This window comes from Cygnus atratus, chromosome 4, assembly GCF_013377495.2.
Source record: "Cygnus atratus isolate AKBS03 ecotype Queensland, Australia chromosome 4, CAtr_DNAZoo_HiC_assembly, whole genome shotgun sequence".
Lineage (NCBI taxonomy): Eukaryota > Metazoa > Chordata > Aves > Anseriformes > Anatidae > Cygnus > Cygnus atratus.
This window is the reverse complement of record NC_066365.1, coordinates 34,834,471-34,859,992: the sequence shown is the minus strand read 5'-3', so window position 1 is coordinate 34,859,992 and position 25,522 is coordinate 34,834,471. Positions and strand designations below refer to the sequence as shown.

Sequence of the window (25,522 nt, the reverse complement as noted above, 5' to 3'; positions counted from 1 at the left end):
ATGATGGAGATAAAGAACCAAAGAGAGCACTCTGCAAGTGCCCCCCACTAATTTCATACCATTTAAAATATTTAAAATAAGACTAACAAGAAATGTTTTGAGTTTTCTATCTACTTTCCCATTTTTATTACATTATCACTCTCTCAAATTGAGGACCAACTGGAATTTTACATCTTGGCCTGAAAAAGACAGTCCACCAAGGTATTGCTCTCAGTAAATATGGAAAGCAGAGGAGAGTTAAACTCTCACCTCTCCTTTATGATCTGGAGAAAAAACACATTTAGTTCCCACTCTAACATCTAGCAGCCAGCTAAATGAATACATACTATTCCTAATATTTATAAAAACAGCGTGAGTCCCAATTCCAAGTAGCACCACAAAATTATCAACAAATACATTATTTACAATTTTAAATTACAAAATGAGAGTGCCTATGGAATTTATTTCTCTCACATATAAAACAAAACAAAAACAACCACAAAACCAAAACCACATGAGATTACTCAAAAGCTCTATTAATTTGGATTAGAGAACTAAAACTTACCTGGTAACTCTTATAATAGTGCTACTCCCTAGGGGTATTGAAGAATATGCTCCCTACATGATGCTGAAGAATCCATGAGATAAGAGAGCATAGCATGTATCTATACGTTTCACTGTTAAACTTACTGCTGGCACACTAAATGAATTTTCTTTCCAAACTCTGTTTATGTTAGATGTGAATGTGAATAATTCACTAAAATTCCATTGCAATTTTGGTTGGTTACTTACTGTGTTTGTGGCTGTGAAACATAGCCTGTTCTTAAAAACAATTCTCATGTAGTTGGGTAAAGAAGGAGTTAAGAACCACAAGTGCTGCTGCAGGTAAGAGAATGTTTGGATAAGCTAGATGTGTGAACAGAACTGCTTTGCTTTTGGGAGTTCTGCAATTTGTAAGCTTTGCTCAACAAAGAGAGAAAAGGGGAAAAAAAGAAAAAACGCTTCTCTTACTCCTGATATGGAGCATCACAGAGAAATAAACATGCACACAAAAATACATTAATACATTGATTTCAATACAGGCATGATCTCACTCCAAGTCCAGATCTTTTCTGAGCATTTTAGATCTATGATATTATATCAAAAACATTTTTAATCAAAGGATGCAGTTATTTATTTATTTATTTTTTAATCTACAGGAAAAATTGGGGAAAATCCAACTTTCCAGAAGGACTAATTTCTTGACTGTACATTCTATCATCAATATGAGTCCCTCGCATTGTTTAGAACAAACAGTGGTAATTACTCAAAAAAGTACTTTGTTTGCATCTCTAAACCACACAGAGGAGTGCTTCCTCAGCCTCATCTCCAGTAGGTTCTGTCTCAAAAATTGCAAGTTACATATATTTGAATAGAAGTAACACAAAACCCTCATTCATCCCTCATGTCATTGTGACTAAGTTCTTTGACTTCAGAATGTCTTGAAAAAGCCCTTCAGTGTGCTTTGCAATGCAGTAAAAACTGTATTCTGTCTTCTGAAGGAATTCCTTTACCGCCAAATCACATTTGCAGTCTTCAACAGGTTTATCTAATATTTATTTTTCCTCCATTTTTATCTATTCTGCCCATTCTGGAGAACATCTACTTAATTTTCTGTGCCTTTCTGAAATCAAGCTGAAATGGCTTTGCCTCCGTTCTTGAGCACTTGCTTTTTTGTCTTTTGGTTTACGAACTAATCCCTCTCCTTCAATGGTAAGTAATGGTTTGGGCTTAATACACAAATATAGCTGTGCATGTGTGAGTGCGTATTGCTGTGCGTGTGCTCATATGCATATATATAAAAACATACATACATATGTGTGCATATAAGAGTTGAGATATATAATTGGGATACACCCAACATAACCACTTCAGATATAGCTATATGTTTCCTGGGATCCCTTTCCAGTCACTGAAGAAACGCAGATACTGCCTGGCTGTGATTTTCATCCCAATTTAATCTTGTACCACAACAGATGTTTATCTCCAAAGTAGAAGGCAGAGGTTCCCATGATGACTACAAGCACACAAACATAACCACTTAAACACAGAGAAATATAAAAGCTAATTATAATCACTAACTTAATCTAAGGTAATAATAATACACATCAGATATTGATTACAGTGGAGTGAAAATGAACTTAAAGGATGCCAACAAATGCTTACAATAACACAGCAAAAGGAAAGAATTAGATTGTCATTGGGGAAGAACACTAGATACAAATTTGTTGCCTTTGAAATCTTTGCTACAAAGTACCAAGGCACTAATGCTACATAAAATTATGCAAATAACTTCAGGTAGTGCCCTACAAATCTCAGGAGATGGAACTGACCTGAGGCGGACTATTGCTACTGCCACAGCTTTGATTGAATGAACTTTAATGTGACCCTCCGATGACTATCCTGCCGGTGAATAACAATGAGAAGTGCACAAAGACAACCATTTCTTTGTAATTGTCTTGGACAGTGGCTGACCAGATACGCTGGTGTCACAAGAAAATAAACCCCAAAAGATAGATGTTTAAAAGCCGTATTGTCTACTGGATTCAACGCCTCTCTGATTTACAAATCAAGAAATTCACTGAGATTATTCTGACAGTGGCAAAGCCAGTATGTCAGACTTAGTGAAAGCGAACTTTTATCTCCCCAGGAGAACAAAAATATTAAAATAGGTAAATACTCTCTTCTACAAAATCTCCCATAGGTAGCTCAGTCATTAAAGTTTTGACCCCTCTGATTTTGTACAGTAAGTTCTCTGCATCTGCTAATAGATTACACGTAGAGAAATTTTTTATGTATATATTGATGTAAAAAAAAAAAAATCTGCACCACTTATCAGAGAGATAACGACACCGCTGGAATATGATACCAAATGAACAGAAAGAAGTCTGAGTCACACAAGCAACTGTAAAACAGTTCCTGCAAGACAAACTGTTCTTAAATGAGTAAAGAATTAAGAATGCACACAAATAAAGGTTCAAATGCTGTTCTCATTAGTCTTTTGAAAATTACATCTAGTCCATGGAAGGTGAATCCAGGTTTCCCAGAAGACACAGGATTGAGAGAATGCTGTAAAGAGCAGGATGGCTGCCCAAAATGGCAGCTGAGCAGAACAAACCAAACTCAATGGAGCAGATGGTGAAGCCTGATATTTTGTGGTTTTAGACATAACTTAAAATCTGCTGAGAACACACCTTATAAGCAATTAGCGATTGTAACATTTTTTCAATGCCAAATTGCCAAATTTAAGGCAGTAATAATAATTCACAAGAATTCTGTTCAATTGTGTTTTTTTTAAAGAAAATGTCATCCTACGCTGCAATATTTATTTTGTACTTTTTAGAATGTTTTCATCACAGAATTATAGAAAATTTACTTTCCACTTTGTTTGACCTGTACTTTTCAAAATATTTTCATCATCCTTCACAATGGAAAACAAAACAAAAAACGTTGAAAGTGGATATCTATGCGCAAAAGGAAAATATTCCTATCAAACTTTACTGGTATCTTTTTGTTAAAACAGATTTAAAAATCTCTTCCACTTGAGTTTAAACATTAAACCCTATATATTAAACACATACAGGATTTCCTGCTCTGCATCAGAATCTCTTCAGGTGCATCTCAACTGACATGTAAGGATCTTTTCTTGTCATGTTCGAGCCATAGTCCCCAGTCAGCCCACTGAATAATATCTTGGTTTGTTCTTGGGCTGTTATCAAGAACCCTTGGCAAGCAAAGGCGTGCATGGAGCAGAAGATCATTCAGGTCCGTGCTCTGCCTGTTGGCTGTGTTCAGCCAGACAACTGTTGAGTAGTGCAATGCACAGGGATAGTGAGGTGGCGTCTGAGTACGAGTAACAGACTTGGTAGGAAAGAAAAGAAACATACAGAAGATCTGCAAGCCGTGCTACTGTGAAGTGGTTTAGTACAACTGCTGCCACATCTGTCTGTATGATCTCCTTTGTGACAGGATGTAGGAAATGAATTGAAAAGAAGTACAAGAATGATCTTTAGAGTGGAGATGAAAACAACATCCTGAAGAGATCCTGGCTTGGCATTTTCCCTGAAGAAGATGCTGTTGTTGTTAACAGAAAACAGAACTTGTACTTCAGAAACTCACCTTTAAAATACAGATATCAGAAATAAATATTTCAACATCTATCTCTGGCTGAGTATTTTCTACCAAAGGAAACACCAATCAGTCAGTCATTTGTTCCTACCAGACAATGGCTGCAGGGAAACTTTTCAACAGGTGATAACACTCCTCTTCCAGTTCAGTTACTTGCTTTTAGTGAATATGACTTAGTTATAACTGACCATTCACTCTTGAAGACATGTCAAGGAATGGCCTAAGATCATTTAAGTCACTAGGAGCCATTTCTGATGTCTGAAAAAGACATCATCACTACTGGAAGTTTCATTTTTCTCTTGCCAGAGAGATCAATACCCGCGACTCAGTAGCAAGACTGCTGATGCTGTGAAGAATCCATATACAGAAAGATCCAGGATGGAGGCTCTTGGGCTGATAAGGAGCATGAACAGCAACAGAATATGGTGCTACTAACAGTTTATTTCTACCTAAATTCATACATAGCAAAGAATCAGTCCCATTTTGTCCCATGGTTTGGGACAACCGTGCCTCTACTTTTGCAGCTAGAAGACCACACTTTGATTCCTTTTTTTTCCCTAGAATTTCTTCCATAAGCCACACTCACTGAGTGAAAACACACAAATGCAAATGAAGAAAGGTTGCTATGGGGTAGCATGCTGACACAATCAAATTGCATGCAAAGCCTCCATTTCTTAAATATGAAGCAGGGCACACGCAGGGTGCAACCCTCTCCACCCCTCCCCAACGCTGCTAAGCACCTAAGCAGAATATACTCAAAGTACAATCTATACAAAGATGCTGGGAAATGGTCAGGATATAATTTTGTCCAGTAAGAATAAAGCTATCTAATGATAGCAACATAAGACAATTCAATGGGTAATCTGGGATGCTAAAAGGGGACTTCAAGCCATTGGAATGAAAACACGTCACTTAAATTAGAGGCACTCAGGCACTATTTAAAATGCAGAAATGCTGCCTCTGTTGAAGTCAGCTGGCTATATTTTGAGGTCTGGCTTCTTTCCAGAGCAGAATCATTTCACTTTCTGTAAGCTAACTGCAAAAACAATAAATTCCTTCACTGGTCTCTATCAACTGCTAGCTTTTCTCCTGTGAAACAATATTAAGTAGAAAAGGACAAATCTGCTTGGAGAACAAAAGTATTCCTTTGCCCATACACCCCCCAAACCAAACAGAAACTACCTCCACCAAGCAAATATTAAAGGAGGGTTTGGTATGTTTATCCTTTTTCTTTTCTCTCTCTTTTTTTTTTCTTTAATGCACAATCACTTTTTTTTTCCTCCTCTCCACAATAGCATGGGTAATACAGTTATTGCAATGTTTCAAGCCCAGCCTAAGGCATAAGCGTGAAATCTTACAGAAAAGCATTTCACTGTAAAATGCTAAACTCTATTTTCAACCTTTAGTGCCTCAGACATAGAAAGATTTTCTAGTGTGAACACGTCAAATACTCATGCTTTTTTCATATACTTTAGGAAGTCATCTTTTACAACAACAACAAATGATAATTCATGCTGTCAAAAGTTCGCTCACTGAAGTGAGGAAAAAAAGCACCAAGTTAGCAGCTCCTCCTAATTGTTTGTGTCTGATATTCCCTAGAACACAGGTCAGCATCTTGTAGCACTCACAGATTTAGCATTTGACATACCACAAACGTAGTGCAGGCTCTAAGAAAGGCAACTGCTTCCAGATTGTAATTCCTATTATCCACTAGCTGCCCCAACGATCAGCTAATAAGCAGTGTCTTGCCCCTCTGAAGGCATGTCCATGCTGACTATTAGCTCTACACGCTGGCTTTGGCACAGAGAACGGTCATCTGCTACCACAGTGCTGACTGCTCCATACACATCGCAGCCACTCACCTGGGGAATTTCCCATTTCTGCTCCCCTGCTCCAGCAAAGGAAAGCCAATGGCTGAGAGGACTCTTCCTTTAATTGCTCCTGAGCTGTAAGTTGCCTTGCATCCCCTTCATCTGGTGGGGCCACAACACAGGTAAACCAGCCCACACTGGCAAGCACTGATCATATGAGCTCTTCATGGCCTAGACTAGTCACCATAGGTAAGGATTCAGTTAGGGTTCAACCCCACATTCAATACACAATTCAGATGTAATCTGAAGAGCAAAGCGTTACAAGCCTGTTTAGAATAAAACTAGCACAGGTGACCCCTAGTTTGACAAACACTAGATTTGGCACACCATCCCTGACAGGCTGCTGACCCCAGTCTAAAATACTAGATTGCACTGTACAGTGTCAATCTGCATAGCACCATCCTCTTTTTGGCTCAGTGCTAACTAACTAAATAAAGGTAGCTATGCAATAATTTGAGGAGATGATTCAAAAAGCTTAATGAAATTTTTAGGTACAGGTCTAAGAAGTAAATTAGCAATGCATTTTAAAACAGTAAGACAGACTGTAGCCACCAAGTAACAATTTAAAGAATCAGTTATACGGTGAAAGGTGTGCAAACAGCAGCTTAAAGCTTCTGATTTCACTTCTAAGTATTTTTATCTGAGGAACAGCAACACTCATCATTACAATAAACTGTTCTCCCAGGCATGCATTAAACTAGATGCAGTTCAAAAACTCCAAGAGGTGAATTTCTTTTCTTCCTGCTGTTTCCCTACGACCCACCCAAACATGCAGATGGTCAAATTTTATCTGCATCTTAGACAGACAAAATGGATAAAATTAATTCTATTTATCTGGTGCACTTCTGTAGGGTATGGTCATCATTTGTGCTCAGGATGTCAGCAGCCAAAAGATATTCGGTTACCAATCCTCGTTTTCAGATCAGGATGGGACTGTGGCTTCAAACTCTCTCTCCTGCTAACTTTCAGAACAGTACTGACTAGGGACTACGGAGCTATGGCTCTCCAAAGGGATAGTAATAACAACCTACTGACATTGGTATGCCTTTAAAGGACAATTATAATTTTAAGTGAAATTACTTCGGGCAGTAAAACCAGGCAGCCCATTGGGCAGCCTATCTGATGGCCTCAAAATATAATTTTTCTTTTTGAAAAGAGAGAACATTTTCAACAACACGTATCAAGAAATAATGGCATACATTAGATGTTGAGCTATGTAGATTACTTTGGCATTTATCCTGCAATTTTCTTGGAAAAAAAAACAAAACCAACACCTACAAATATACATATTTAAACAGGTAAATCCCCCCCCCCTCCCTTTTTTTAAGCTACGAAGACCAAAACTAGTAAAAGAGAGGTTGGTACATGATAACAAAGGATGATCAAGAAATAATTAGAAACACCTCTATTCTGAAGTCAGAAACATTTACATTATTTGCATCAAAGACGACCAAAGAGGAATGCAGTCAACAAGTATTGTCAATATTTCTGCCAATTTGTTTATTTGTTTGTTTGGGGGAGTGGGTGGTGTGTAATGCTGTACCTAGGGCAAAATAACTCTGTCAGCTATTTTTCTGAGAAGCTGCAAGAACTAATGCTAGCTCCCTATTTTTAAATACTAGAAGGTATTCAAATACAATGATTACGAGATTAAGTTAGACAAATAGATTTTCTTTGCACACAATAGTACTAGTTTAAAAGAAAGATTCCCACATGATTTGAAGTTCAATCAAAATGTTCTCCTAAAAATGAAAACAGAACATTCACTGGTGTATCCAAAGCTTAAGGGTATGTACAACATAACACTGGTAAACAGTCACAATTTTTAAATGAAGAAATAATAACATAATTGCTCTTTGATATCAACTTCCACATCATAATGGACTGCCTTGATTCATCCTGTCAAAGCAAACGATTTATGTCCATCATTGCAGAATCTAAAATTACAGACTATCAGCAAAAGATTAACATATCCCACCACTAAATACGGAAAGTGAATCAACAAATACCTAACTTTCTCTACGTGCTATAGTAACAACTCTGAAACTCGAAACTTTGGAGCAACAGTTCTAAGCAAAACTCACAATGAGACAGCAACACTGTGATACAAAAATATCAGGTGAGAAAGCTAAAGAACGAAAGGGAAAGCTTTTTACTGACATCAGTGATGTTTCATTTTCCACTTACCACCTCAGGTTAAAAAAAAAGAATCTCTTCATGTAGTTTAAATTCATCAAAAAATGTATAAGTCATACAGATTTTTTTTCATACCTTTATACCTGCAATCTCTTCACCACAACTATTAGCTCAGGACAGCATACTTGAGAATGGTACATTTTCAGCTAGCCTAATATTAGTGACATCAGCCACATTGTAAAACTCTCACAGTTCACTGCCCCAAACGTTACTTTAAATGCTTTAAGCTATATTTGGCTTGAACTGTAGTGCTTGAGGAGCAAACACAGGTCGGTTGCTGTTGTGACTGCTATGCTGTAGTAAGTTCCAGCTGAAGGGTGAAGCCAACTGCTGAACACCTTTTAAGTGGTTTCAGCTGAAGTTGTCATGAGATTGTAAGCCAGAGCTCCAACTAGTTTGATTGGAATCAGAGTAACTGGATTAGTGGAACTCCTAAATTAGTATTTGATGAGCTGTGTAATCCATATGTTATCTTCACAGCACTACTAGCTCCAACAAGCTGTGACACAAATAGCATCCACCCCTTTGTCTGCCTCACTTAAAACAAAGATTTGTGGAAAGGTTTACACTGAAACTGGCAAAAAATCAAAACTCTCACTATACTGATCTTGCAATTCAGTCCAAATGTGTTGCTTGAACACTTGCCAACTCCACTGGCACATTCTCATTATTTCTTTGCTTTCATTTTAACCAACTTGAACAGGCAAAGCGTGAAAATACTCTCTTCCAGAGGCACGACACAATCAGCCAGCTGATGGGCAGTATCCCATCTCTCACCGAGCCCAGCATACAATGAATGCCAATTTCAGTGAGAGAAAAGGCCTCTGCCTTTCACAGGGGCAGAACTGGTACAGTCAGCACCTTTCCTCTTCTCTGGGAGGGTATTTGCCACCTCTATTGGCACACAGCAGTTAATAATACTGAAAAAGATCTTGCACTGAAGGAACACAAAATACTCTCCTCAAGCAGCTTCAGGAAGCAGGTCCATCAAGATATGCCATAACTACCACTTTTCAAACACCAACATATTGGCAGAATGCTTATGTATGGCAGGGTGGTCTGGGTGCAAAACTCTTTCGTACTCCTGCGGACAACATGGGTCCATGTTCAGGCTGTAGTCACACTCAAGAAAAACTTGAATATTTCTTCCTATCACGGGCTGGCTAGGATTGTAGTGAATTAAATAAAGAAACACAACTTTTTGCTTTCAGAGTAAACATAAAATAAACATGTTAAATGAGTGGAAAGTTGTCTTTTCTAAAATAAAGTTTTCTGTTCTAAAGTTTCAGTAAGAAAGCTTAGGTCCCAAACTCTCAAGCTTTATTTTAGATTTTCCTCTTTGTAACAATCAAAATGTAACTTGAAACAAGCCAACTACAATGTTTTCAACTCTGCTATGAAACAATTGTAGTTAGAGCTTTACCTGTCTCTATTCCTACAATTATTCCAAGGGAGAAAGACAGAGTAAGTTATGTTACTATTTACAGTAAAGCAAAATGATAAATACGAGCGCTCAGTAAATAGTAGGCAATAGAGAAAATACAGTAATTTGGAGTTATGTCTTCACTAATATTTAGTAATTCACAGGTGGCATGTTACATCTGTGTGCTGTATTTTATTTGACATGTTCACAATCCTTTTTAAGTCAGTCACAAATCCAAACAGTTAGCAGACAGTATATTTAATAAAATCAGATTTACAAAACTATTACTGTTTGAAACAGCATTTCACCTATTAAATTTTTCTAATACAAAACCAGCTAGTCAAATCAATAGAGAAAGAAAAACAATAAATAATGAAACTATGAGAAAATATTTGAGGTGTTATCAAAACTATAAATATATTAAACATTTCTGATATTATAATGCACTCTCCGTGTTTTTCTTTTTTTTTTTTTTCCTCCCCAGAAAACCTCTCCCGATATCTGCAGCTCCTAATCATTTATTCTATAAATACAGCTTAGTTGACTAAGGCTGAAATGTGCTAAGATGCAGTAACGTTTCAAATTCATACATGAAACAATTTGGAAGCTTCCCCCAGGCATTGGCGGCTGCAGCTCCCGCTGCTCTGCTACCCACAATCCCCCCATTTACCTGCTCGCTGGGCTGCCTCAGCCCTGGTCAGGAAGTGGTAAAGCTGATCCAGCTTATCAGGCTGCTCCTCCAGGGACTTCTGCTGCCATATGGCTGACCCAGGCCCTGCAGCCTCCCTCAAGGCATTCCACTTCTGTATCAGAGTGAAGAGCTCGGAGAAGGACTTGTGATAACCCTGTCGCAGCATGTCTATGCAGATGTTCTCCTTGTATGAATTCCTGTTACTGGGAATAAGAAAGATGGATTTTAAGCCTTTAAACCTGTATTCTGTTCTTCACCTTACCAAATAATTACAGATACTAAAACAGCTTTCAAGACGAGACCTCTGCAGTTCGCCAGCAGGGAAGGGGTATATTTTTCCCTTCTCAGAAAACATTCTACCAAAATACAATTACAAATATCCTACCCTAGGGAAGTAAACATGGGAACAGTGAATAAATATCCAAATATATATTGCAAACATGTCCAAAATATACTGATATTTTTAGCTGGCACTGTTAAAAAAAAAAAAAAAAGGTTGATGGGAAAAAAGATGTGTTTACATTAGTTTATGAAAACACAATAAACTCTTAGTTTTCTTTAAAACAGCACGGAGAGGAAAAAATGAAACATCCTACATGTCAAAACAATGTATACATTCAATAGTTTTGCTGTAGGATACAGTGGCTTGGTTTAATATGTCAAACAAATGCTACGTCAGAAACACAATCATAAAATATTATTTTGCTTCTCTTTAGCATATAACTTAGCTGGGACTGGTTCACATCCTAATTTTAAAATTAAGCGACGCAATTGTGAATTTACATCAAAGTTATCCAATTCATAAACTCTGAAAAGATATACATATCAAAAAGTTGTATAATCAAATATTCTCAAGAGTTAATACGTCTTTTTAGATTTTACTTATGGAAATAATCAAAATATTTCTTTTATGCAGCATGAAACAATTATTGTGTGCCATCCTGGAGAAAGCTATGAGTCCAATGGGACTACCTGAAACACTGAAGCATAAATGTAAACGTTTGCAGGAATAGGTATCTAGTTTGAGAAAACAAACCCTTTTTCCCAGTAAAATGACAAGGACCTAAATGTGGTAATTTTAATTTGTGTATTCCACTTAAGTTTTCTATTAATTTTTAAGACTGTCTTTTAAGAGGAAAATCTGTTTAACTACGAATTCTGAGAGGTTTTACAATAAATATGGAATGGTGAAAACTGAGATTTGCAGTGTATGCAAGAAATTCAGATGACCTCATGCTGAACAATAGCCCAGTTAGAATAGTATTTATAGCCTAAGAAGAACTACCGTAGTTCTTTAACAGTCCTAATTAGAATTGAATTTATGTAAAAAAAAGTCTTAGCTAGATGTCAATCAAGTAAATGGTAATCTGAGGTGCAAGAAGTAAATAATCTGCATTATTTCAAGTTTAATATCATTATAAAAAAAGCTATTAATTACTCCATAAATTCACATTAATCCTTCATTTTTATTTCTTACATTTGAGTTGCAGAACTGAACACAACAAATATTACACAATTCTAAAAGATACATGATATAATATAGACTATAACACTGAATTTATTTTTTAATGTATACATTTTTCAATATAGAAGAATGCATAGTGTTTACACGTACAAGAGAAAAAACAACTATTCTGTACCAGAAAACATTTGCGAAATTTATCTTCGAAAAGTAAATGAGAAGTATCTTTTATCATTTACACTATATTTGGCACATACCAGGTTCTCAGTATACAGCTTCAAAATACCATGCAGATATTATATTAATAAGGTACAATATATTATCTACTCTGTATATGGAATACTTTCTTTTTCTTTTTAAAAATTTCTATTTAACAAAAAACAAATATCTATCTATCTATCTATATATATATAGATAGATAGATATATAGATATATGTAAAAAATTCCCAGCATCTTCGAAAGGCCTAAGACTGAATCCTACAGTAATATCACCCAAAGCACTGGAAAAAAATCTAAATAGCAGACATACATACATGCACCTTTATTTATTTATATGTGGTCTATATATTAGTATATGTGTGCATGCATTATATGATCAGATGTGTTAGAAGCAAAGAAGAAAGTAATTAGCTGCTAAAAAATCTTAACAGTAACTGAACAAAACATCATTCAGTTGATTTTTAACACTCACTGCACAGTACCAATATTTGTGTAAATAGAAAAACTGTGTCCATGTAAGATGCTACTTGTTGTGGACTAATGCACTTGATGTCAAAGCACATTTTCTGCACAAGACAGCATTATTAATGAACGAACATAGGAAAACAAAAAATACAGGAAAATTTCAGTTTAAAAATTAGCTTCACCATTCTTTTTTAACAAAAGACCATGCCAATTAATATATAAATTGAAGTAATGCTGAAGTTACCAAATGTACAGAGCACATTTTTTCTTTGGCAAAGATAACTGTGTTGATAACTCTTAAGCAATGAGACTACATTGTGGATAGCCGCTCAAATTTTAGAGGCATAAAGATAAACGTTATCTCACAAAGCTATAATTAAAAACAGACAATACACAAAGAGACAAACAATACATTTGTTTCTTTAAATTACTACAACACATCAGCCACAAGTGCCTGATCACACGAAAGATACAGAACGGCCAGAAATGAACGATAGTATGGGGATGAATGTTACTAGTGACACCTAACAGAGAGCTTGACACTGCAACCAATTCTGAAATTGGTTCAGTTATCCAAGTGGTTCCAGATGGAAACACCAGGCTTCTTTCTCCAACGAGCAGTCCTTTTGAACAGAGGAGCAGTGTCAGTGACAGAAGAAAACTTTTCACAGTATCTTGAAATAAATTATAAGTCCTCAATCCTCAAAATCCTTTTTGTACTGCTTTTTAAATATCGTGCAGCATGTAAAATAAGAGATTAAATACGTCTCATGTTTCACATTACTGCACATTACTTTATTCCTAACATCAGTATCAAAAATGGATACCTAATTAAATGTATGTGATTTATTTTATAAAATCCAACTGCTAACTTTATGGTTCTAGTACATTAATAAACTAGTTTATGCTGAGCCTTTTGAACCTTACTTCCTAATGTATTAATTATGATATATTACTAAAACAGCAAGTTTATTTTTCTACATTGCGTCCACGCAGATTTTGGGTTTCCTTTGAACAATTATGTTACTTCGGGAAGGAAAATGAAAAAAGACTGGCCTTTCGTTTGATTGAAGCGGAGACGTTCAGGAGGTTTAATGGTCTCTGGGGGCATCTACTGGAAAACTGGAAAACTGCAGCCAGGACAAGTTAATCAGGCAGCTGTCAGCGCGGCACGGCACGGCGCAGAACAAAGGGAAGCCGCACCACGGAGCGTGTTCGCGGCGCGCAGCCCCCGAGCGGGGCGCAGGAGAAGAGCCGGGCTCTGCTGCCTGCGCTGGCTCCCGCTGCTCGCTGCCCCAAAAGCACGATGCCAGAAACATGCCTGCACTGCGCGCGCAGGTGCGTGCAAGCAATTAAGCTAGTCAAATTACAAGGAGTGCATAGCCGGGTAATGTTACCCGTGTTTCATTTTGAAATTGAACTGTAAGGTGAATATAGACCTGAAGTCCTCTTTCCCCTTTGAACGACCAAATGTGCATGTTGGGAGAAAGATTTCAAATGCACCTGTAAAGACATCTTATTAATAACAAGAACATCTGTTTTTATGATCAAACAGAAGCAAATAAATCTAAACCAGCAGATTATTTATTTTTAAATCATGAAATTCAACAGATGAAAGCCAATACTTAACACAAACACAGAGGAACAGCAGATGCCCAGCATCATCTGCCTGCGCACTCGTCTCCCTCATCCACAATCTCTCTCATCTCTCATCAACATCCCTGTTGATGTTACTAGATGTTTGTTCATCCAGGTTGGGTAAAATAGTGAAACAAGGTCAACTTACTGATCTGGTTGGGTATTCTGCCTTTGGCATACAGCAGCAGATCCTGTGATGCAGCACTATGGCACGAGGTGCTGCAAAATTCTGTGCACTTGTGGGGTGGGGTGTGCGTGTGTGTTTGTGTATGTGTAAGAATCAGCTACATTTTCAATACCAAATACATAAGCACTAAAGTTAAAGCTGCCATTTTAGTGGGACCATGTTTTAGATGGCACAGGTAGAAGCAACTATTGAATGTGGATCTGCGAGCTTGAAAAGGCACTGCTATCGTTAACATACATCGTGCTTTAAATATACCACAATATTGCTACAGGTATTTCACTTTATTTACACTATACAACTACTTATATAATTTTCTTTTACTATCATTGCTATTTAAAACCATCCAGAGTCATGCTGAGAAATCTGGCTTGAGCACAGAAACCTGATTCTAATCTGCATTTACAGGTGCAAAAATCAGAAACACAAATCTTCACTGAGGCTAATGAAATTACACTGCTGCTGCCATCTCAGGGACCTTCCTATGTTACTGTACTGTACTTTTACAAGAGTCTTAAGCAATGTGTGGAGTTCAGGAGAGTACCATCCTACATTCCTCTTAACTTCAAATCCTACACAACAAAGCTATTTGCATTCTACCCTTTACAGAGAGAAAAGGGAACAGAAATTAAGAGTCCAAGAGACAAGTACTGGTATTAGGATTAATCAAAATAGTCAATAGATCATAACAGAATTTGTTATTGTGAGCTTCTCCAAGTCTCCTGTCTGATGTGGTCAATTACAGACGTGCAAAATAGGTACAGATGACTACTACTTTCAGATGTCACGTTTTTATTTATTTATTTTTCATATTAAGGTTCATTTCTTTAGATTTTCTAGGCTTTAATTAACACTATAGTTAATGCCTGGTGCTGATTACAATGCAAGTGTACTGTAATGATCCCATTTTGTAAAGCACAAAATGGCATAGATTAAACAATGATAGTATATAAAATTAGAATGCATTAACAATGTAAAATAATTACTATACCGATGATTGCACTGTTTAAAAACTGTGTTCAGACAGATTTCATCCAATTGGGATTTCCTCTGTAGCTCAAAAGTCAATGACTGATATAAATGCCTTAGATCAGGATGACAAAATTATGAAAAAATAACCAAGATATTTTTGCTTACCTTTATTTAAGCAAGTATTAGTTATTATATTTCTTGTCTATAAAACTATATGAAAAATTAAAATAAATCAAGTATGTGAACACTTAGCTACTTTATGCTTAACTTATATGCATACACACACGACATGAACAGGGACATATTAGAATTTCCTCAGTAAAATTTGAAAAGCGTATGCATAAAGTAAAACCATTTATACTACAGAAAGCAAAAAAGATAAGCATGCTGTAAGTGCTTATCATTTCAGGCTGTTCTGCCTAAGAATCAAACAAAGAATTATCATTTATTTACAGCTGGACATCCAAAAAACCTTAGTAGTTTTGTAACAGTTGGTGACCCACGTCTGTAGTGAAGTCACTTTTGCAGGGCCCTGTTGAGGGATCTACTTATTTAGGTACTTAGTAAATATGGACGCTGAAAGGTTTTACCTGTTCAGCATTCAGTGATGCTATGATCAAGCGTTACAGTGGTATAAAACCATGTACTCACACTGCTAGAAACCACATTGTCATGCATTTATGTTGCAATCCACCAAGGTTAGGTACATACCGAACTTGAAAACATATCCAAGTAGTCAGAGTATCTGAATTCAGGGGGAAAATATATATACATGAATACTTGGGTGAGTCAAGCCCTCAGCGTGCTGGTGTACTCAGCACATTTTCACCACATACTGCTACTGATACAAGGATATTTAACTGCATGAGGGCACAACCCTCTTTAATCCCAGTTTAAAGGCTGCCTGCTTAAATACTTTTCTTTTAATGAAATATTTACTGGGTAGTAATATGTTAAATTGTAGAATATAGCAATCTCATTAAAGAAAGATATGAAAGTACAGTAAATGCTATTAAGTAGTAATAGTAGCTTACACATGAGAATTTTTGATTACTAAAGCTGAGGATTATATGATATTCTCGGGTGGGGTGAAAGATTTTAATTCCAAATTATGAAGATGAAATAGCTAATGTCCTACTATAAAAGCATAAAATCAACCAACCCCCCAAATGTTTTAAAAAGTGGTCCCTACTCTAAATAGCAAATAAAAAATATTGCATAACAATTTGTACATATCATCAGAGGTAGGAACATCTCCTTGAAAATGAATTATGCAAAAATTCAATTTTTTAAAATAAGAAAAGGATTATGGAGTTATATATTCAGAACTGTTAATGTAAAGATGAAAATAAAGTGTACCAGAAAATAAATATTGTACCATATATACAGGTACAATAACTTTCAGCACAAGTAATGCAGTATTTTTTCATCTATTGCCTCACAGTCTGACTGTTGTCAAACCACGCTTTAAACTAAATCATGCAATCAAAACTGGATGCATATCCTGTCAGTAGGATCCCACAAAGAACACACATATTGGACTCGCTTTCTTTTGTTCAAAGCTACACTGCCACTTTAATACTACATAAAATGAAAAATTAATCAATTATAAACATCAAAGGATGACACAGAAGAAGTATTTTAAAATGAATGTGAGTACTGTAATAATTAAGAATCCTCATTAACACAGAAAATGGAGATATAAATTTAGCAATGAACTTTTGGCATATTCTGTTCCTAAACATAAATGCAATGAAAGCAATTTAAAATAAAAAAAGGTGCTACCCTTATAAAAGTGTTTCTCATACAACAGTGCACACACACCTGTAATCATTACCTTCTATTTCAAGCATAAGAAGAAAAAAAACATTATCTTCATTAATCTTTCTGCTTTTCTTTCTAAATTAATTATGCTCATTAACAAAAAGTAATTCCAACCATATTTTATGGACAGTTATTTATCAAAATGAACTATTTTTTAACTTTCCCCTCCTATTTCAGAGCTGACCTAATAGACCAAGAGCCAGGAATTTCTGCAGTTGTCTTTCACAGCATGTAAAATGATCTTTGAAAAAGATAATTATCATTATTTTCTCTCTGTATCATCTCAAGCTCAATCATCATCTTATGACTACCATAAAACACTACACAAGGCTATTCATTTACAATCATACTATTGCCATGAACAATTCCCAGAGTATTTTTGCATTTGTTTATGATGACCTACTCAGTCTCAGTACCAGAAGTTACTCAGTAGTACAAAGACAAATAGACAGAGATTAAGTGTGAGGGAAAGAAAAGCAAGGATTTTACAAATTCAGAAGGATTCACTGTAAGAATTATTAGGAAGTCATGACTGCATCAAGGCAAATTAGACTGTCTTTCTTTATTTCATACTTTTTCATATGTTAGAGATGCTTCACCTTTGTGGAATGTTTTAAAAATAGACATCAGTTGTGTATAGCTTGTACATTATCTCCAGTACTAAATATTGTTGAACTACTGAGAAATGAAAGCACTAGAAAACCGTAAGACCAAACTTAGTAAAAACAACAAGTTACATAAAAAAGAAAAAACTTCAGCTCTCTGTGTTCTTCTTTATTAAAGTATGTCATGTATTTTATCTTTGCAAGAGTTTGATGAGTTTTTGCAAGTAAAATTCTGTTTCCTCTATACTTGCTAATAGTCATGAGAATCTGTAGTTTGCACCTTCCCATTAAAAATGTATTGTATTTTTTGAAATTATTCACCCCGCCTTTTATCCAGATCATGTCTTTGAAAGGAGGAAGTAGATAATAAATGGAATAATTCATGATTTCCCATTAAATATGAAACTTTCTTTTGCAGAGTTTAGAAAATGAAGTTCTACATAATGTACAGAAGTTGATTAGAACTTTTTTTTAACCTTTTCAAGAAAAACCTTTCACATTACACAAATGTACAGAGAAGTTTCTTTAGGAAAGGCAAACCATTCACTTCCCACACAGTTCTGTTCTTTAGATCACTGCCCAATTACGCTAAATCACATGTTTATCAGGCCTGAAATTCACAGAGATCATTCATCTGACCAAAAAGAATGTGTGCCTCTAAGTACTAAAATCTCTTTTTGAAAGTTGTTTAATAGACACTGAATCCTGGTCGTGACAAGTAAGATTGTTAGGAATTATTCAGACAGAAAAAAAATACATATTTAAATAATATTGTGAAAGCAATGGCAAAGAAAATTAAAATTTATCATCTAGCTCAATAAGTAACTTGTGCCATCTCCCTTTCCACAAGCATCATATCAGCAGGGAGTTTGGGATAGAGCTTTAATTTAAAATTTCTTTTACTATGAAGGGCTACATTTCTTTGGTTTTGAATTACATTCTTCCTTAGTTATTAGTATTTTAAAATGAAGAATTGTCCTTGTAGAATGTAAATGAGTTGACACAACATTCAAACAGTTCTCAACCTGAGCAATGTGACCAAAGGTCATAAGGTGCTCATGGGTCACATCCAAAGACTGGTATCAGCAAGAACAGCAAAATCTTACTTGACTATGAAAGGCGAAGACCAGTTGACTTCTTGCTCCTTTTGCTGCTGCTTTAGCTTCTTGGAACTCTCCTCTCTCCCTCTGTCTTCATAGTATTATACACAGAAGGAATGGAAGCAGCTTCAATGAGTGCCTCACTATAGCCAAACACTGTGCAATCAAGGACTGAAATACAAGGGGAAAGCAGAATTTGCACTTAACATGTTAGCTGATCTATGTCTGAAATCTCCTTTTGCAAGCTTTTTGATAATAGCATTTGCATCTTCCTCCTTGCCTTAGCTCCACACTAATAAAATATTTTTCCTAGCTTTTATTCTTAGCAGTGCCTCTGTCCCTTGAGATCCTCACTCCTCAGTTTTGCCTCCTAAACCACTTCGGGGTGGGGGAATTCATAACACAGAAATGGTCAAATCCACCTTACAACACAGAATTCCCAAACCTATATTATGTGTGTCCAAATTGGGAAGCCTCTGTAAAGATGTCAGGTTGTTAAAAAGAGAACATGGCAATATAGTAAGCTGTCAATGAAAAAGAGGTCCCAATCTATTTGTTTAGGAAAAGATACCACAGGTAACCTATGAAGACACTTCACTAATTTATTTTGTAGAAGTGAAAGCAACTAGAAAATCTGGATTAATCAAAGACTCAATCAGTCATTTGCATTCAGCTTCCTTAAAGGAAAAGGTCCATTAACACCAAGAACAATGACAAATACAGAAACAAAGCTAAAAATGAGCACCGGAACTCTCACGATTTAAACAACTTATAAACACAGGACAAGGACAGAAGAAGCCCAGTCTAATAGCAGGGCTTAGTAGTCTGTCATGGCTGTGATGAAAATGAAGAATAAAACACTCTTCAAGCTAGGCCTTCTCTGCTCCATCAGCCCACAAATCCCATTCTTCTCCCTTACTGGGGTCTCTGGAACACCCTGGCTCTAATCAGGTGAGGAAGTTCCTTCCTCTCTAGTCCTGGAGGACAGATGGGGTTAAACATGCAGAGACCAATGGGTAAAACAAGCAAGGACATAGGATAGAAATCTGTTATTTCTTCAAAGTTATCTTGAAGACTTGCATATAAGCCCTAGTTGATTTTCTGATATCTTTCTTTTTTTAACCTGCCCTAGCTAAGATTGACATTGAAAACAGCAGGAACTTGAGAGGGCACGATAGTTAATAATTTGTCCCTTTAATTCTTTAACTGAAGAATGGAAAAATAATCTTTTGTTATATGGCGATAACATAAGATTCAAGATGGATACCAGGTCATTTTTGTTCTGGACTTGCCTTTTTTTTGTATAAACACCACCTCAGAAATTAGAAGATGTGGAAAGGTACATTCACTATCTGATCTATTTTACGCTTTTCAAAATGCAATAGTTCCCCAGTGTGGGATTCAGCTGATAAAACATACATGTCTACAGCTGAGCCGCTCAGCCTGAGTTCAGTATATAGGCAACAGAGAGAAACAGGTACTTCAAAAGTATAATCCACCTTATTCTAGAGCAGTTGTCTGAAGATTCAATGATGGGGTTCAACTAATCAAGAGATTATTCTTACTTACCTCCACTGATTATATGGGGTGATTAACCTAGTTATTTGGATCCAAGTTAAACTTGTCTGAAATCCCCTTTGCTCTTTTTGCAAAGCAGGACATAGGTTTACAGAAGTAAAGAGTTACTACTATATTCACTAGTCATCATTCCTACAGCAAAAAATATTACATTCCAGCTTTCTTATGCTGAGATGTTGTCTTACTCAAAGAAGTACCACTTTTCTATAGTAGTTGGAAGATGCAAAAAAATGGTAAAAGTCTCTTTAGACAGACTCTAACAGTACCTCACATCTTGTAGCTCACTGCAGGTGATGTCAATCATTTGACTGGAAAAAGTAAATAAATCACAAAGCCCATTGTTTAAGAGGGCTGTTTAATACTCACCTGCCTTTGAAATTACCAGAAGCCTGTCTCATAAAACATGAAATTGCTGAGGAATAATTCCAAAGTTCGGAGGACCCATACAGCCTCTGGAGAATTCCAACATTATATTTAATTAGAGAAAGAGAAGCAAAATAATACTTTTAACTCTTCAAGTCTCTACTTCTGCGGATAGGTCTGAGAATTTGAAGGATACTGAGGGCCATGCTCCGGACATAAAAGCTGCAGAATATGGAAATGCTGTCACCTTCCAAAAGAAAATCTTGCAGAAACCTATGAGGAGCCAGACACCCACTTGTATACAATCTGCAGAGCAGTTTAATGATTCCTCTTCCCAATGGCTGCTCTTCCACACGACTGAGAGGTCTGGCTGGCAACTGCTCTGGGTGCCACAGCCCATCAGAATGAAAGCCTCTGCCTTTTGTTGTTCTAGTTAATCTTTAAATGGACCAGCCTTCTCGTGAATTCTATGTAGAACAACTCAATACATCTCAAAATGTATATACAATAATCTTGTCTCCTGCCTGAAAAAGGCACGTCAGAGTACGTCTTTACAGAAAGAAAATTATCAAGTTAAGCTATCCATAAGACACTGCTCAACCACTCACAAGACAGAAAACACAAACACTACTGTTTCTGCTCATCTAGGTCAGCCAGTACCTTCTCTGTATAACTGAGAAGTCATCTGACTACCAATGAGTCCAGAGTGAGGACACTAGAAGTCTAATCCCATCATCTAATTCACAGAAATACATCCAGTAAAACCAGTAATGCAATATTTTTGTTACTACCAACCAAAACTGTCCCTCTCATCAAAAAGATTTCAAAATGTCTCTTTCTAGTCTTCAACTCTTTTTTGTTAATATGGTTTTATCCAGATGGTTTTAATTTGTATGAAGAGGAGAGAACTGTTACTTGATCTTTCTGGCCCTGACAAAAAGATCAGGAAACAAGAATGACATTATCAAATTCTGGACCATTCTAGGCTCCAATTTCATTTGAAGATTCAATCCTGTAATCAGTCTTTTGATGGAAAATGCCTTACTTCACAGTTCTTCATGAACCTTTTGACACTTAGATCAGTCATAAGAACAAATTTTAATTTTTACTGCAACCTGATTTCGAGCCATTAATGATTTGGTGAGTCAAGACTAAGAACAGTGTTCAGGGAAAGCACCATGAAGGCCAGTAGAGTCAGCCAACCTTCTCACAACTTACAAAAGCCTGTGGCAAGAAAGCAGTCACATTCTGCATTAATGGGAACCTTTTTTTTTTTTTTTGCCCCTCCCCTCCTCAGTTCTCTTCCATTTGTAGCTTCTTGCACCACATTTACTTCTGATTTCAGGACACGGGCTTAGAGAAGGAAACAAAACAAAATCAATAAAAAAAAACAAAGCAATATCTTGTTTTAATGTAATTGAAGTACTATCTTCCTTTAGCATTGTTTTTCCTTTCTCCTCTATCACATCATCCTGATACAGAAAAATAATACCAAAAAACCTCTGCATTTCCCCAAACAAACAGAGATTATAACATAAATACACTTAGAGGAATTCTTCTCATTTACTGAACTTCGGAAGAGAGTACAATACTGTATAATGGAAAAATGACTGCAACATTTTTTTTCCCCTTCAACTACAAAGAAAGTAGCTTACATAGTTTTCAAAGAATAACATGCAGCATACAATTTTAGGGAACAATTTTAAAGAATACTGCTTTTTTTCCATATATGTAATACTATGCTTAAATTCCAGTATTTAACAGGTAATAAACGGTTATCTGCCTAATTGGCACTGAAAAAAGTAAATGAAGTTTAATAGTAAGCAGGAGTGTGACTACAAGAATATTTTGACAAAATAATTGCTTAGTAACAACATGGATGTTAATTTCATAAACTGTTATTAAATAATAATTTATTATTAATTTCCATACGAGCATGAAATTGCTTGTAAATATTGTCCTTTACAATAAACGGTAAACAGGTACAGTAAACAAACTAATCTTAGTAACTGGATTACTGGGAGCACACTAGCTGATTTTTTTCCACCCGCAAATTGCCAAGACTTCTTCCATCCACATACCCTAGCAATTGTCAGCACAGGGGATGCAGAACTCACACTACCTAATTTGAGAATCATTAATCAGTACATCCTTACACTACGGAATCTGCATTTAAACATACAGTACCACTGATCTGCACGTGCATAAATGCTGTCAGCACAACTGCAAATCAATGTGGAAGAATTTGCTTTAGCTCAAAAAAAGTAAATTTCTGTTAAAAATCTTGTTCACTTATTTTGTTGACCAAACTCCATGACACTATTGCACTGGCTAAAACTAGTGGCTTTTTGCTTTAATTTTAAAGCACTCAGTGACAATTCTTCTGGAAAAAACAAAACAAAACAAAACCACAAAAGATCCTAACTCCATTACACAGTATTTAAAACTTAAAATCTATTCACTAAGTAAGTATTGTCTAAGTATCTCAACAAATGTACAAGTATTTAGGTGGCAAAAGAAAGACGCCCTGCCCTTTTATACAGAAGTACAACAATCTACTTTTGGAATGAAAACTATTTTAAAGCTACACAACATATTATAAGCCCTTTTTCACACTTTTTTAATAAAAAAAATCTTTTGTCTGCAGAGTCATACAAAACAACATTGATTTCGGTAATATTATTTACAGATATGGCATTGCCTTACTTTTAAATTGGCTCAAAATTACATTTGATGCACTTAGTTTTTTACAAGTATATTAGCCCAGTACTAATGTAGCTGTGTAGCTGCTAGTTTGTTACTTTCTATTTTTATTTTATTTTTTTGCTTTAAAGGTTTATGGAACAGTACTTGTAAACTATATACTACAGAAATTCTGTAACTGCTGAGTTACTATCAAAACTTGAAATTCTAAGAGTAACTAAAAACACAGACCATGAATGTAATCTTTCAAAAGGTGTACTTACAAATCTGCCTAGAAATAAACCAGAATATATATGATATTTCAGTTTTCATCGTTAAGAGGTTTTTATAACTTTGAAAAACAGCATGTTAAGAAACACTAAGGAAACTGCTACAACGGCACCCCACTTTGCCTTGGTATTGTAGGACTTCGATATTCTTTAAGCATGGAGCAGATAAAGCTGCTGTGAGGCCAGGAATGGTTAGTATGACAGCATGATCAAAGTCTACTCAGTCTGCAGGCTGAGTATTATACGGTAGAGTTTTAGGACACTGCTAAAGTTATTACCTCTAGACTTAAAATACCCCTGGTATTTTTCTAGATTCTCATTTGAAAGTGCATTATGAAGGTTTGCAGGTACATCCTTAGGCTAGGAAGAAGAAAAGAAGCATGTTGGCCAGCTGGTCAAATTCCTGTCTGATTAACAGAATGTTTTTAATCCACAAGGGTGATCTTGCAATATTAATTGTTAAGGAGCCTAGAGCCCTTGTATGTGCATCTTTTTATTATTTAAATATTGAAATAAATAAATCATCTCACTTAAGCAATTCAGATTTGTAAGAATTATTTCATTAATTTTGATGGTGCTGAACCCCAGCTCTGTAAAAAGACCCCAGAAAAATAAGTCAGATGTTACAAGAGATTACCAACTAAGTGTAAACACCTCAGCTGTAAAAAATCAAAAATTATATAAATTTCTTTCATTCATTGGGTTTTTAAATAACTAATGGTGTATTAAATGCTTCACCAAAGAAGTCAGCAGTTGGGCTTTGCTAAATAATAATTCAAAATTACAAGAACATGTATGTCTATATACTAAGCTTGTACCCCGGAGGAGATATTTCAGAGGCTCAGAGGAGGGAAAAAAAAAAAAAGAAAAGGTAAAAAAACCAAGCACAATTTCAAGTACAATTACTGACACAATCTTAAATACAGCATTACAAACATGATATAAAACCTTGGTAAATACACAAATTAATAAAGCCAAGGAGTTAAATACTTTGATACATTTAAGATCAGGAGAAATATCCATCATTCTTTAATATCAACTTCAATTTTTAAATGCCAAATTCCACTAAAAAGGGTACGGCCTAGGGAACTTTAAATTTAAATGATTATGATGACTAGAAACAAAGGAAACAATAAACTTATGGATGTTAAAATGCCTCAAAAAAAGCCAACTTACGCAGCAGCTTCTTGTTTTGACAACCCTTTGATATTCTTCGCCAAATAATCATCTATGCCATCTTTGTCTTTGATCAAATGAATCCTAAATTTAAATGAAAAAAATTAAAAGAAACAACGTGAGGTGCTAACAGACTTCTGCAGCATGTATAATATATTAGCATTGCCAAGTAGAGCTAAATACTGAAATATTGACAGAGTAATGTATCAGACATTCTATAAACAAATACAAATATCTTTTTAATTTTTAGGTCTGTAGCTATTTCAAATCCTTATTTCTGCAAGAAAAAAAAAAGAATTGGTTTAGCTTTCAAGGACCTGGTTATGTGATATTTCTCTCTAAGCTACATGAAATTGTGTGTTAGCTAAATCAACAACAATTAATTAGGCTACCTATATTTAATCTGTTTTCTAAATCAGAACCATTACATTTTTGCGTTATCAGTATGAACCAGAGTGGTCTAATCTATTGTGTATTTAACTTTTTCAAAGAAAAAAAAAATCCCCAAACCCAACTCAAATATATCTTCCTTAGTGCAATGCAGAGTTTTAAGTCTGCTCTCAGCTGTCCACAATTTGAGCAGTGCATTACTAAAAGTGCTCTGCTAGAGGGGTAACACAGGGCAGTGGCCAAAAA

At 35.7% G+C, this 25,522-nt stretch overlaps 1 protein-coding gene across 3 annotated transcripts in view; it reads right to left on the bottom strand.

Moving 5' to 3' along the window:
• The window catches only part of TTC29 (tetratricopeptide repeat domain 29), a 204,567-nt gene that overhangs the window by 93,491 nt on the left and 85,554 nt on the right, over positions 1 to 25,522 (bottom strand). For all 3 annotated transcript variants that reach the window (XM_050710240.1, XM_035547159.2, XM_035547170.2), the window contains 2 exons: positions 24,887 to 24,970; positions 10,307 to 10,530 (listed from right to left, as the gene is read on the bottom strand). In XM_050710240.1, coding sequence (XP_050566197.1) covers positions 10,307 to 10,530; positions 24,887 to 24,970 — 308 coding nt within the window. The remainder of the gene's footprint in view (positions 1 to 10,306; positions 10,531 to 24,886; positions 24,971 to 25,522) is intronic.